The 13,100-nt window shown below is 37.7% G+C and overlaps 1 protein-coding gene across 5 annotated transcripts in view; it reads right to left on the reverse strand.

Moving 5' to 3' along the window:
* The window catches only part of LOC106781581 (zinc finger protein 677), a 19,438-nt gene continuing 6,338 nt past the window's right edge, over positions 1–13,100 (reverse strand). For 2 of the 5 annotated variants that reach the window (XM_070224877.1, XM_070224878.1), the window contains exons 3-5: positions 12,146–12,249; positions 10,466–10,619; positions 1–3,241 (exon numbers count right to left, since the gene is read on the reverse strand). In XM_070224877.1, the coding sequence (XP_070080978.1) occupies positions 1,329–3,241; positions 10,466–10,526 (1,974 nt within the window). In that variant the 5' untranslated portion in view covers positions 10,527–10,619; positions 12,146–12,249 and the 3' untranslated portion in view covers positions 1–1,328. Of the gene's footprint in view, positions 3,242–4,913; positions 5,112–10,465; positions 10,620–12,145; positions 12,250–13,100 lie in introns of those variants that run through there. The other 3 variants (XM_014730274.3, XM_070224876.1, XM_070224879.1) reach the window with 3 other exon arrangements.

Below are 13,100 nucleotides of genomic sequence, written 5' to 3' on the forward strand. Positions count from 1 at the left end.
TTACCAAAAAAAGTTTACACTTTACTTATTGAGACATAAGTATGATACATTCTAAATAAAATGGTATCAAAATGCACTTTCAGTGGCCAAATTTGCATCCTTCAAAAGCACTCTCTACTATACTATGGCTCTTTTGATTAAACCGTCCTCTGTAACTCTGTTCAGTTTCCAAAAATAAGACTAATTTTCATTCATTTATGATACACAAGAATTAAGTTTAAAAAGAGGAGACCACCGTTCCTCCTCCATTCTTTCTACTATATATGCCGTCCTTAGTAAACCGTCATTCTATTCACATGGAAACGTCATTTTCAATGTCTTGGCCTTCTCTGTTTCATGATCATCTGGTAGAGCCATGCTTTCCTACAATCATCAACAGAGGCCCAGAGTCATACCAACAAATCCAGAGAAGGGGCTGTGACCAGAGAAAGCATGATAATTTAGATAACAGTTTTACACACATTCTCTACCACTCTCCATGCTCTCAAATTTACACCATGTTGTACTTAAAATTAGTGTCCTAGTTTTTCCAGGTTCCATGGATATGAATAAATACCATCTAATGAAGGAGCTCCTTTCATCTTACTGATCCCTTCCCTGAAACCATCATGGTGAGAAATGAAAAGCATGTATGAAAGTATAACATCAACAGGTTTCAAACTTAAGGTTGTAAGTCATCAATAATAATGTAGCCTTTCAAGAAACCTCAAAAAACTGAAAATATTTTATAAACTAAAGGTAATCAGACCTTTCCACAGATGTCCTTGCTCCATGGACACAAGAGTTTTAAATAATTTTAACTTTTAATTGTCTGTGGAATTTAACATCTGAGGTTGGTTAATCTTCAAAAGTAACAGACTCAGTTGTCTCTAGCATGAATTTTCTTACGTGCAGTCCACTGAGAGAATTGGTTAAACAATTCATCACTTTCCTTATGTTGGTAATATTTCCGTCCGAATACTTCTGTCTGAATTCTTAGGTGTATCATGGGGTCATTGCTTAAAGGCCTTGATACCTTTGTACGGTTTCCATCTTATATGAATTCCTTCATGACCACAAAATCGTACATTTTTGATAAAGCTGATCATACTCATTACATTTGTAAGGTTTCTCTCTAGTAAGAATTATGTTCCACAAAGCTTAAACTTTGGGTACACCTTACCATATGTTACATTTGTGTGGGTTCTCTCAAAGATGTATAGTCTGATATCAAGTGAGGTGAGAGCCCTGGGTACTGGCTTTCCCACATCCATTACTTTTATACGGTTTCTCTCCAGGATGGAGTCTCTGACGTTGAGTAAGGCTTGAACACTTGCATAAGTTTTGTCTCAATCATTATATTTGTAAGGTTTCCTTCTGCTATGAATTCTCTGATGATCCCCAAAGCTTAACCTCTGAATAAAAGCAGTGCCACATATATGAGGTTTATAATGTTTCTTTTTAGTATGTATTTTCTCATGCCTTGTAAGATTTGCAAATTGAATAAAAGCTTTGCCACTCTCATTGCATTTGTAAGGTTTCTCTCCGGTATGGATTTTCTTATGTTGAGTAAGATTTGAACGCTCCGTAAAGGCCTTGCCACATTCATTACATTTGTAAGGTCTCTCTCCAGTATGGATTTTCTTATGTTGAGTAAGATTTGAATGCTCTGTAAAGACCTTGCCACACTCATTACATTTGTACAATTTCTCTCCAGTATGCATTCTCTGATGACTTGCAAGGTTTGAATTTTGACTACAAACCTTGCCACATACGTCACATTTATATGGTTTCTCTCCTGTATGGACCCTCTGATGTCTAGTAAGGTTTGAGCACTGATTAAAGGCTTTGCCACACTCACTGCATTTGTAAGGTTTCTCTCCAGTATGGATTTTCTTGTGTTGAGTAAGATTTGAATGTGCTGTAAAGGCTTTGCCACACTCATTACATTTGTAAGGTTTCTCTCCAGTATGAGTTCTCTCATGACACCAAAGGTGTGAATGTTTGATAAAAGCCTTATCACATTTATTACATTTGTAACATTTTTCTCCTGTATGAATTCTCTGATGTTCCATAAGGCTTGAGCTTTGGAAAAAAGCCTTACCACACACATTACATTTGTGTGGTTTCTCTCCAGGATGTATATTCTGATGTCTAGTGAGGTGTGAGCACTGCTTGAAAGCTTTGCCACACTCAATACATATGTAAGGTTTCTCTCCAGTATGGATTCTCCTATGCTGAGTAAGGCTTGAACGCTCAGCAAAGGCTTTGCTACATGCATCGCACTTGTAAGGTTTCTCACCAGTATGAATTCTCTGATGTTGAATAAGTTTTGAAGACTGGTTAAAAGCTTTGCTACATTCACTGCATTTGTAAGGTTTCTCTCCAGTATGCATTCTCTGATGACTTGCAAGGTTTGAATTTTGACTACACACCTTGCCACATACCTTACATTTATATGGTTTCTCTCCTGTATGCACTCTCTGATGTCTATTAAAGTTTGAGCACTGATTGAAAGCTTTGCCACACTCATTACATTTGTAAGGTCTCTGTCCAGAATGAATTCTTTCATGATTTGTGAGGTTTGAGCTTTTACTAAAAGCCTTCCCACACTCACTACATTTGTAAGACTTTTCTCTAGTGTTTGTTCTTCCATATTGTGCAGGTAACACAGAATATTTTAAAATCTTCCTATATTTATTACAAATGCTTCTGACACTAGGAGGAATTCTTTGAAATGGTGAAACTGAGGAACCATTGTTGATGGACTTCTCAACTTGACTGCATTCATAAATTTTCTCCTCAGTTTGAAAACTCTGCAGTTCAGCCAGGTGTGCCTGCCAACTCAATCCAGTTCTGTTTTCCAAACACTTCATATACTTGTTTCCAGCATCACTTATGTTATTTTTCAGTTTTAACATATTCCTTATAAACGTCTTGTCATGCATGAAATATTGGTATGTATTATTTCTTATAGAAATACTCTGCTTTTGAGGAAAGTTAATCAAGGATTTATTATGTTTTCGATCTACTCTATGAGTAAGATTTTTGTTATGAGTCAAAGGCACTCCTTTGTAATTTCTTACATCATATCCCCATTCGTTCTTATGCTCACATATGTCTTCCACGATTTCCTCAAGGTCAAAATCCTTAATGCTATGGCTTTCATTTCTTTCCAACATCACTAGATGGTCTAATTCTCCTTTATTAACGTCCTCACTTGGTGATAATTCTTTTATAAGAAATCCAGCAGAATGGCTTCCTATTAAACAGAGGTGGAAAATAAATATTTTATATTGGATTACATAATTATACAAAAAATAACACTTACAATGAACATAGTTATAAAGTTTCTGAAGCACAGTCTTCAAACACTATTGTGATATACAGATTTTTAAAATTATTTAATAATTCATCCCATATTAATGTTTTGTCTGAACTTGATCCTAAATTTTCAAAGCACATATTATATACTATATTTTTGGCCATATAACTGGATAATTAAATGATACTCTATAGATAGGGAATTGATCTACGTACTTGCTATTGTATAACTGCAGGAATGAAATTATAATTGAGATTTCAGACTGTCTTCCCTAATCCTTAGTCCTTATAATGTGTGTTTAATAATGTGTGTTGATAGGATGCAAGAAAAAAGACACTAAAAAAATTTGCATATCACAATTATGATTGTGATATAAAGACTTTTGATAGTATTATGTTAATAACATTTTAGTAACCCATGATAATTCTAGCAGGTACATTAATAAGCAACCACTGTTATACAAAATAATAGTCTCTGTAATTCTAAAGAATTCTTCCTAAAGAGCTAAGGAAAGAATTTACATTCCAGAAGGAGCACATAATAGGAAAAATGAAAAATATGTAAAGAATCAGTGATTTTTGGAATATTGGTTTCAGGAAAACACATATTATTAGAAAGTTTAAGAATCAGGGTAGATTGTCTGAAATCTCAATTATGATTTCATGCCTGCAGTTAGATAACAGCCAGTATGCAGATCAACTCTGTAACTATGGAACATCACTTAATTATCCAGTTATAAGGTCAAATACATGTATAGTAAATAGTATGTGCTTTCAAAACTTATTATCTAAGGTCAGAGAAAATATTAATATGGAAAAAATTACAACAAGAAAACATACAAGACATAATGCAGGTAAAGGTCAATGTCATAATAAATAAGACAGAAAACTGACATATCTTATTAATGAAAGGTAACTTTTCAGTCCTTACTACATGCCATACAATATTTTAAGCCCCCTAATAGCATTAACTTATTTAAGTATTCTTGAGGTAAATCATTATAATTTTTCACATAAAAAAGTGGCCCATGAGGTTTATATATCTATCCCTAGTTCACACAGAAAGCAAATTCAAGAGCCAGGATTTCAGCCTGGGTGTGCAGACTAAGATGGAACGTTCATAAGCTTTAAGCACCAGTGCCATCCAGGCATAGAGATTACAACAGGTCACAACAAACGCCAAGAGCTTAGGAAGAAACGTTTCAAGGGAGCTAAAGACCCGAGTTGCATCACTTACAGTATGACTGTGCCCCCTATTGCCTGATAACAGCATGAATCATGTACTATACATGTTGACGCAGACAGTGACTAGAGTGTGCTGCTGTCCTGAACAAGCTGTACTGTGTAGGAGTGGGGGTCTTTCCTTCTCAGTGTACGCAGTGTGGGGAGGAGCCAGCCCCGTGGATACTGGGGTGCCTAGGTGCTCAAAATTAGTATCACAGAGGTACCACTATAGTTCTTTCAGATCAATGAAAAATGTGGGGAAAGGCCAGGACTGGGAATTAGAACAGCAAGAGTGAAGGGAAGGGAGTCATGAGCAATATGAGAGCAGTGCCTGTGTGTGCAAATCTAGGGGAATATGACTGTGCTATGGCAGTGAAAATCCTCACCTTGCAAAAAAGACAGGAAGTCATTTAGCAAGAGGCATAATACTGACTCCTTCTGTAGGAACTGTCCTATGGGCATGAGGCAAACAAGGAAGAGATTAAAAAGGGAGACAGTGTGGTGTTATAGGAAGAATGTAGGTTTACCTCTATTCCAGTATTTGCTCTAAAAATGATCAAACTAAATATCCCATGAAATAAGTTTCTAGGCATATACTTAAGAGAGTCATATATGTTTCAGAAGACATGTACAAGATTGTTCTCAGTAAGATCCAAAAGCAAAAAGCTGGAAATGGCCATCAAGAGGAGAATGGATGAATTCACTCTGTACAAACATAGCATGGAAGCAATAAAACCCTCTCAAGGGTCCAGCAAAAGAGTGTGACAGTGGGTTCTGATGATCTCTGACTGGGGGGCACAGAGGTTGTATGGTGGAAACAAAGTTAGCAGAAGGCTTTCCCCAAGGTATGAACTCTTTGGGGATGCGATTATATTTGGTAAAACATAACTTATGAACTGTATTGTATACTTTTCAAATTAGAAATTTATCAATTTTAACACAGCAAATTTGTTAGTCCAGTGTCCTTGTTTGTTATATAAAAATAAGAATCTTGGGGCCGGCCCAGTGGCACAGCGGTTAAGTTTGCATGTTCCGCTTCTCAGCAGCACAGGGTACGCCGGTTTGGATCCCAGGTGCAGACATGGCATGGCTTGGCATCCATGCTGTGGTAGGCGTCCCACATATAAAGTAGAGGAAGATGGGCACAGATGTTAGCTCAGGGCCAGTCCTCCTCAGCAAAAAGAGGACGATTGGCAGTAGTTAGCTCAGGGCTAATCTTCCTCAAAAAAAAAAAAAAATTAAGAGTCTCTTTTGCTATAATTTTTTAATTATTTGAAATCATATCCTTGGATCTTTTGACATTACAATCCAAGACATATAAAATATATCAGCTGAAACGCCGCTTACTATGTGCATTAGTAGATTTATAGCTATCATTAAGCATCTATAGAAATTAATATTGGTTAAAAGTGAATGATTTCTGATTTCACAAACATCATCAGAAAATAATAGCCTTAAGGGACATTACTAAATGACCTAGAGCACAGAATGCTTGGTATGAAGGGCAGTGTAAGTAGCAGCATTTAAGTGTAGAAACAAGTTTTTGGCAGTGCTGTCATAATCCATGGCAGAGGTCTATGTGCAGAGATGTGGTCAGGAACATAAGCAGCCAACAGTAGGTCAACTATCAGGACAGCAATGGGATGTGTGTCAATAAGGACCAGGTGACTTTTTATGGAATTCGTTGAAAAGGAGGACAGGGAACAAAACAGGGTTGATGGGTTAACTGAAATATATAATTCGAAGAACTTAAGAAATTGCCCAGAAACACAAGTGTCAGAAACAGTACTAATAAGGAATCCAGAGAGTGGAAAAAATTGCCTAAGATTTGTATTAAATGAAATGAGATATTTAAGTATTAGGTTAGTAGACAAAGATAATGCAGGATGAGTCTTGACACGGAGAATAATTATTAGAATAAACTATTTGTAGCAAAAACAAAAAATTCAGTGAATTTAAGATAAAATTCAAAAGTTGTTTTTAGAAAAGTACTAAATATATGGAAGAAGCAAAGTGTCATATAAAAAAAAAACATGGGAAATCAATTGAGTGGTATTTCTGTGACTAAGATGGTAATGTAATAAAAAAAAAAGTCTGTTTTCAAGATATCAAAAATTCTCAGTTTAAAAAAAGGAATAGATTTAAGTTAAAAGTGTAAAACCGAGATGCAACTATACATCTAACAGAGAGGCCAAAATCCAGAACACTGACAACACCAAACACTGGCAAGGATGTGGAGAAAGAACTCTCATTCATTGCTGGCGGGAATGCAAAATGGTAGAGCCACATTGGAAGGCAGTTAGCAGTTTCTTCCAAAATTAAACATACTCTTAGAACACAATCTAGTAATCATGCTCCTTGGTATTTATTCGAATGAGATGGAACCTTATGTCCACACAAAAAGGTGCACATGAATGTTTACAGCAACTTTAACCATAAGTGCCAAACCGTGGAAGCAATTAAGATGTCCTTCAGGAGGTGAATGGATAAATAAACTATGGTACATGCAGATAATGGAAATATTACTCAAGACTAAAAAGAAATGAGCTATCAAGCCATGAAAAGAAATGGAGGAAACTTAAATGCACGTTACTAGGTGAAAGAAGATAATCTGAAAAGGCTATATACTATTTGAGTCCAAGTATATGACATTTTGGAAAAGGCAAAAATATGGAGACAATAAAGAGACCCATGGTTGCAGGGGTTAGGAGGCAGGGAGAGATGAAGAGGTGGAACAGAGGATTTTTAGGTGAGTGAAATTTCTCTGTAAGATGATATTATGGTAGACGTGTCATTAAACATTGGGCCAGCCAATGTACAGCATCAACAGTGAACTCTAAGGTAAAGATGGACTTTGGATGATAATGATGTGTCAGTGCAGGTTCATGAATGGTAACAAATGTAATCACACTGGTGTAGGATGTTGATAATGGGCAAGGTCTGCATGTGTCAGCGTAGGAAATACACGGGAAATCTCTGTACCTTCCACTTAATTTTTGTGTGACATTGAAAATGCTTGAGAAAATAGTCTACTAAAAAACAAGTGTATGTAAACAGTAGATATGAAGTAATATGAAACAGAAGTAAAAGTAACAAGTAAGACTATCTTTTCAAAAAATTCTGGAGGTTACACAGGATTTCGGGAAATACAGAGTCATAAACACTCGAGGAAGAAATTCTGTAAAACATATAAAACAATATTCATTCCATGACCCCACAGCCACAAATTGTAAATATAAAACAAAGAACATATGGATATCATCAAAAATACGAAACCAATAATTAAATAAATAATGTTCTTTATAACAGTGAAATTAGCAAGATGAAAGTGGCTTGAACAAAACAAATTACAGTAGACTTAAAAAATGTAGGCATTAGGGGCCAGCCCCATGGCCAAGTGGTTGAGTTTGTGCACTCTGCTTCAGCGGCCCAGGGTGTCACCAGTTCGAATCCTGGGCGTGGACATGGCACCGCTCATCAAGCCATGCTGAGGTGGCATCCCGCATGCCACAACTGGAAGGACCCACAACTATGAAAGACACACAACTGTGTCCTGGGGGGCTTTGAGGAGAAAAAGGAAGAATAAAATCTTAAAAAAAAAAATGTAGGCATTGGGGCCAGCCCCATGACCCAGTTCATACGCTCTGCTTCAGTGGCCCAGGATTAACCAGTTCGGATCCTGGGCACAGACCTACACACTGCTCATCAAGCCATGCTGTGGCTGTATCCCACATAGGAGGACTAGAATGATGTACAACTAGCATATACAACTATGTGCTAGGGCTTTGGGGAGAAGGAAAAAAAAGCAAGAGGAAGACTGGCAACAGATATTAGCTCAGTGCCAATTTTCCTCACACACACACACACACAAAAAGAAATGTAGCCATTAGTCCACGCTATAAACTCCCTGAAATGGTGTGTCAAAAACGTATTTGTTGAAGGTGAATAAACAAGAGCACAACAGGGGATAAACAATGTGGCGTAAAGAGTAGTTCAGTCAATGTCTCAGAAATTAGATTGTGTACTTGGACAGTGTTCTCCTTAGGTTAAGTTCCTACACCTTTTATTGCCGATTCACAGCAGATAACCATATTATCTGATCAACACTGTCACACTGCCTTACAGAGGCACTGTTAAATTCCAGAAAAACCAGAACAATTGGAGGCACTTATCATTAGGCTCTCCTGATACTTTCCATGTCAGTATCCTGGGAGATGCTGACCACTCTTCCCAAAGGGTTCAAGACGCACTTCTCTACGTAGCAGGATAATACTGTAACATATTAATCAGTGTTCTCCAAGAATTTTCTGTTACCCAGTAAAAACTCTCCATAGGAGAATCCACAAGTTGTTTATCACCTAAAGGTGGGTTATCATAGCAGAAAAAGAGGATGAAACGTCACACCCTTAGAATGGTGTACTTCAAAAGCAAGTTTCAGAGGCAAAATCTTAGGAGAATGAGAAATCAAGGAGACCAAGGTCTTTCTATGTTCCCTGACAGGGAGAGCAGGAAGAGAGAGAAAAATACAAGATATGGGAGTAAAATAAGAGCATCAGATTTTGGGGGTTTCTTGAGAAGAGGCTGTGGGTTATGCCTACAGGCTATGGGGTGAGCATATACTCCTACACAGCAATGGGGACCCAGGAGAAGATCTCAATTTCTAGTCTTTATATTACTTTCCAGTAACAAACTCAACCAATCTCAGATCTTAAAATCCCTTTAACAATCTCAAATCCCATTCCTCTTCCCACACATGTGGATAAAAGAGAATGGAAGAGATGGCTGAGGGGCCTGAATAGGCAGACAGGGCTTGACACAGGCCCAGGGAGTTTCATGGAAACCCAGATACAATGGAAGAGCAGCTATTTTGCTTGTCTATCTCCCGAGAAGTCCTCCCAAGGACACGAAATGTGAATGGAAACTGAAGAGGTCCTGGGGTCATGACTACAGAGGCCTCAGCTCTGATCTATACGGACTGAGAACCCAGAGAGATCAGGGGGAAGAGGGCTCCTTAGAGACAGCCATCTCGGTCCCTCTCAAACCAAGGGATCAATGTGGTCAGAGGGCCCAGATATCTGAGTGGCGTATGTCATGATAAATCCTTTGCCTGCCTCTGCATGAGATGGAGCATCATGGTAGAATGTCATTTTAAACTTTTACATGTTTGAATAACAGAGTGGTAAGTGTGTGTGTGTGGCTGGCAGGGGAGAGATTTCGTTTGAGAGTTTACAAGAAATAAACTGTAATTTTCTCACAGATCCTTCCCAATTGAGAGTTTCCCAAACAATATTTAACAGAGCAGCTTACTCTGTGCCCATCTGAGCTCTTACTTGTGCTCACATCTCTGTACATTCCCATATGTCTGCATTTTTTCCTATTTCACTTCACTCTCCTCAGTCCAGGGCTGTTTCCCTTGCTCCGAAATGGAGACAATATTCTGCTCAAGAGAGATTTCAACTTACAAGCAAAAACAGAACAGGATGTGCTATGCTTTTCCAGAACACATTCCCAGCTCTTTTTCAGCTGAGAGGACGTTACAGATGGGTCTAGAAAAGTATTTCAAAAATCAGTCAGCTGACTGCCTCCTTCTGAATGCTATGGGGTTATTTTAAGTATACAGGTATCCAGCTCTCTCCCAAGAACTACTGAATCAAAAGCACAAAGGTAAAACCACAGAATCAGATATTTTTAAAAATTTGCTATAAGATTTTCTGACTACTACTGTTTTACACCAGCACTAATCAAGCACGAAATGGGCAGAAGTTCTGAAGAAAGGGCTAGTTAGGAGTCCATACGCCACATTATGAAGCCTTTCCTTTCTGAGTCAAAACAGTTTCAATCACTCTCTTAAGAACAGGGATCTGAAACTCAGACAAGCAAGTCAGGGGCTCCGAGGAGACTCACAAGGGAAAACGCAAGGATGTAAAACAGTAGTTACCAATTTCGGGAGGGAAGCTCTCCTCACCCAGGGAGAGCAGGTTCCTGCAGTTCTCCAGCATCACGTCCCTGTACAAGGCCCTCTGAGCGGGGTCCAGGCATTCCCACTCCTCCTGCGAGAACTCTATGGCCACATCCTTGAATGCCAACTGTCCCTGAAAGGAAGGCACGTTTCACCACGTGGACAGGGAGAGGGCTCTTATTGTGACACAAAATGAGAGAAGCAGACATGTACAAGGACTGACTTGGCTGCAGTGAGTGCTCTCACGGATCCATGTAAGAGAATTTTGAGCATGTTTATTATTTTTAACTGAGGTGAAATTCACATAACATAAAGTCAGCCATTTTAAGGTACAATTCAGTGGCATTTAGTACATTCACAATGTTGTACGAACATCACCTGTATCTAGCTCAAAAACATCTTTATCATCGCAAAGGAAATCCATTACCCATTAAGCAGTTGCTTCCCATTCCTCTCTCGCCAGTCTCTGGTAATCACTAACATGCTTTCTGTCTCTATGGATTTACCTATTCTGGATATTTTCATATCAATGGAATGGTACGAAATGTCTGACCTTTTGTGTCTGGCTACTTTCACTTAGAATAATGTTTTGGAGTCGTCCATGGTGTAGTATGTATCGGTATTACATTCTTTTTTAGGGCAAAATAATACTGCATTTCATGATCATACCACATTATATTTATTCACGCATCCATTGACGGACATCTGGGTTATTTCCACCTTTCGGCTAATGTTAACAGTGCTATGAACTTTAATGTACAAGTATGTGTTTGAATACCTGTTTTCAATTATTTTGGGTATTACAGGGGAGTGGAATTACTGGGTCACATGCTTTAATTTTTTAAGGATCTGCACATTGTATGCCACAGTAGTGACACCATTTTCCAGCAGTGAATCAGGATTCTAATTTCTCCACATCTTTACCAATACTTGCTATTTTCTGTTTTAGTATATTCATCCTAGTGAGTGTAAATGATACCTCATTGTGGTTTCGATTTTGCATTTTCCTGATGACTTATTTCAGTGAATATCTTTTCATGTGCTTGTTGGTCATTGTATATCTTCTTTGGAGAAATGTCTATTAAAGTTCTTTGACCATTTTTTAATTGGGTTCTTTGAATTTTGGTTGTTGACTTGTAGGAGTTCTTCATATATTCTGGATACTAGACACTGACCAGATATGTGATTTTCAAGTATTTTCTCCCACATGGTAGATTATGTTCTCATTTAGGTGACACTGTCCTTGAATGCACCAACATTTCTTTTTTTTATTTTTACTTTTTTGAGGAAGATTAGCCCTGAGCTAACAACTGTGCCCATCTTCCTCTACTTTACATGTGAGACAACTGCCACAGCATGGCTTGATGAGCACTGCTAGGTCCATACCCAGGATGTGAACCGGCTAACCCTAGGCTGCCAAAGCAGTGTGTGTGAACTTAACCACTGCGCCACCAGGCCAGCCCCTGCACCAACATTTTTTTATTTTGATGGAGACTATTTTATCTGTTTTGTCTTTCTCTCTTTGCTTTTGGTGTCATATCTAAAAATCCAGCACCAAACCCAAGGTCACTAAGATTTACCCCTATGTTTCCATCTAAGAGTTTTACAGTTTTAGCTCTTATATTTAGTCTTTGATTCCTTTTGAATTGATTTACTTACATGGTGAAAGGCAGAGGTTCAACTTCATTCTCTTTCATGTGGATATGCAGTTCTCCCAGCACCATTTAAGAGACTATTCTTTTTCCACTGAGTATTTTTGGCACCTTTGTAAAAAAGGAATTGACTATAGATGTATGGGTTTACTTGTGGAATCTCAGTTCTATCACTCTGATGTATATTTTTATCCTCATGCTAGAACCACAATTTGATTTCTCTAGGTTTGTAGTAAGATATGATGTCAAGAACTGTAAATCCTCCAGCTGTGTCCTTTTTCATGTTTATTCTGATCTTTTGGGGTCCTTATCAATTTAATATGAATTTCAGGAGCAGGTTTCCCATTTGTGCAAAAAAGGGTGTTGAGATTTTGCTGGGGATTACATTGAACTTTTATATCACTTAGGGGAGTACTGCCATCTTAACAATACCACATCTTCCAATTCATGAATGTTGGACATCCTGACATTTATTAAAGTTTTCTTAAATTTTGTTCAGCAATACCTCCTGATTTACAGTGTATAAATCTTCCATTGCTTTGGTTACATGTATTCCTATTCTTTGTGATGCTATTGTAAATGGAACTGTTTACTTAGTTTCAATTTGTAGATTGCCACTGTACAGAAATACAACTGAATTTTGAGTGTCGATATTGTATTCTACAACTTCAGTGAACTTGCTTATTATCCCTAAAGTTTTTTTTGAAGATTCTTTATGTACTTCTAAATATGAGATTATGTATACTGTGAATAGAGATAGTTTGATTTATTTTCCGATTCTGACTCTTTTTATTTCTAGTTCTTGTCTATTTTCTCTGGCTAGAACTTCCAGTACAATTTTCAAATGTAGTGGCAAAAGTGGACACTCTTGCCTTATTCATATCAGGGGAAAGATTGCTGTCTGTCACCAATGAGAATGATGTTAGCTGTGGGATTTTAATAAATATCCTTTTTCACAGTGA

This window comes from Equus caballus, chromosome 10, assembly GCF_041296265.1.
Source record: "Equus caballus isolate H_3958 breed thoroughbred chromosome 10, TB-T2T, whole genome shotgun sequence".
Lineage (NCBI taxonomy): Eukaryota > Metazoa > Chordata > Mammalia > Perissodactyla > Equidae > Equus > Equus caballus.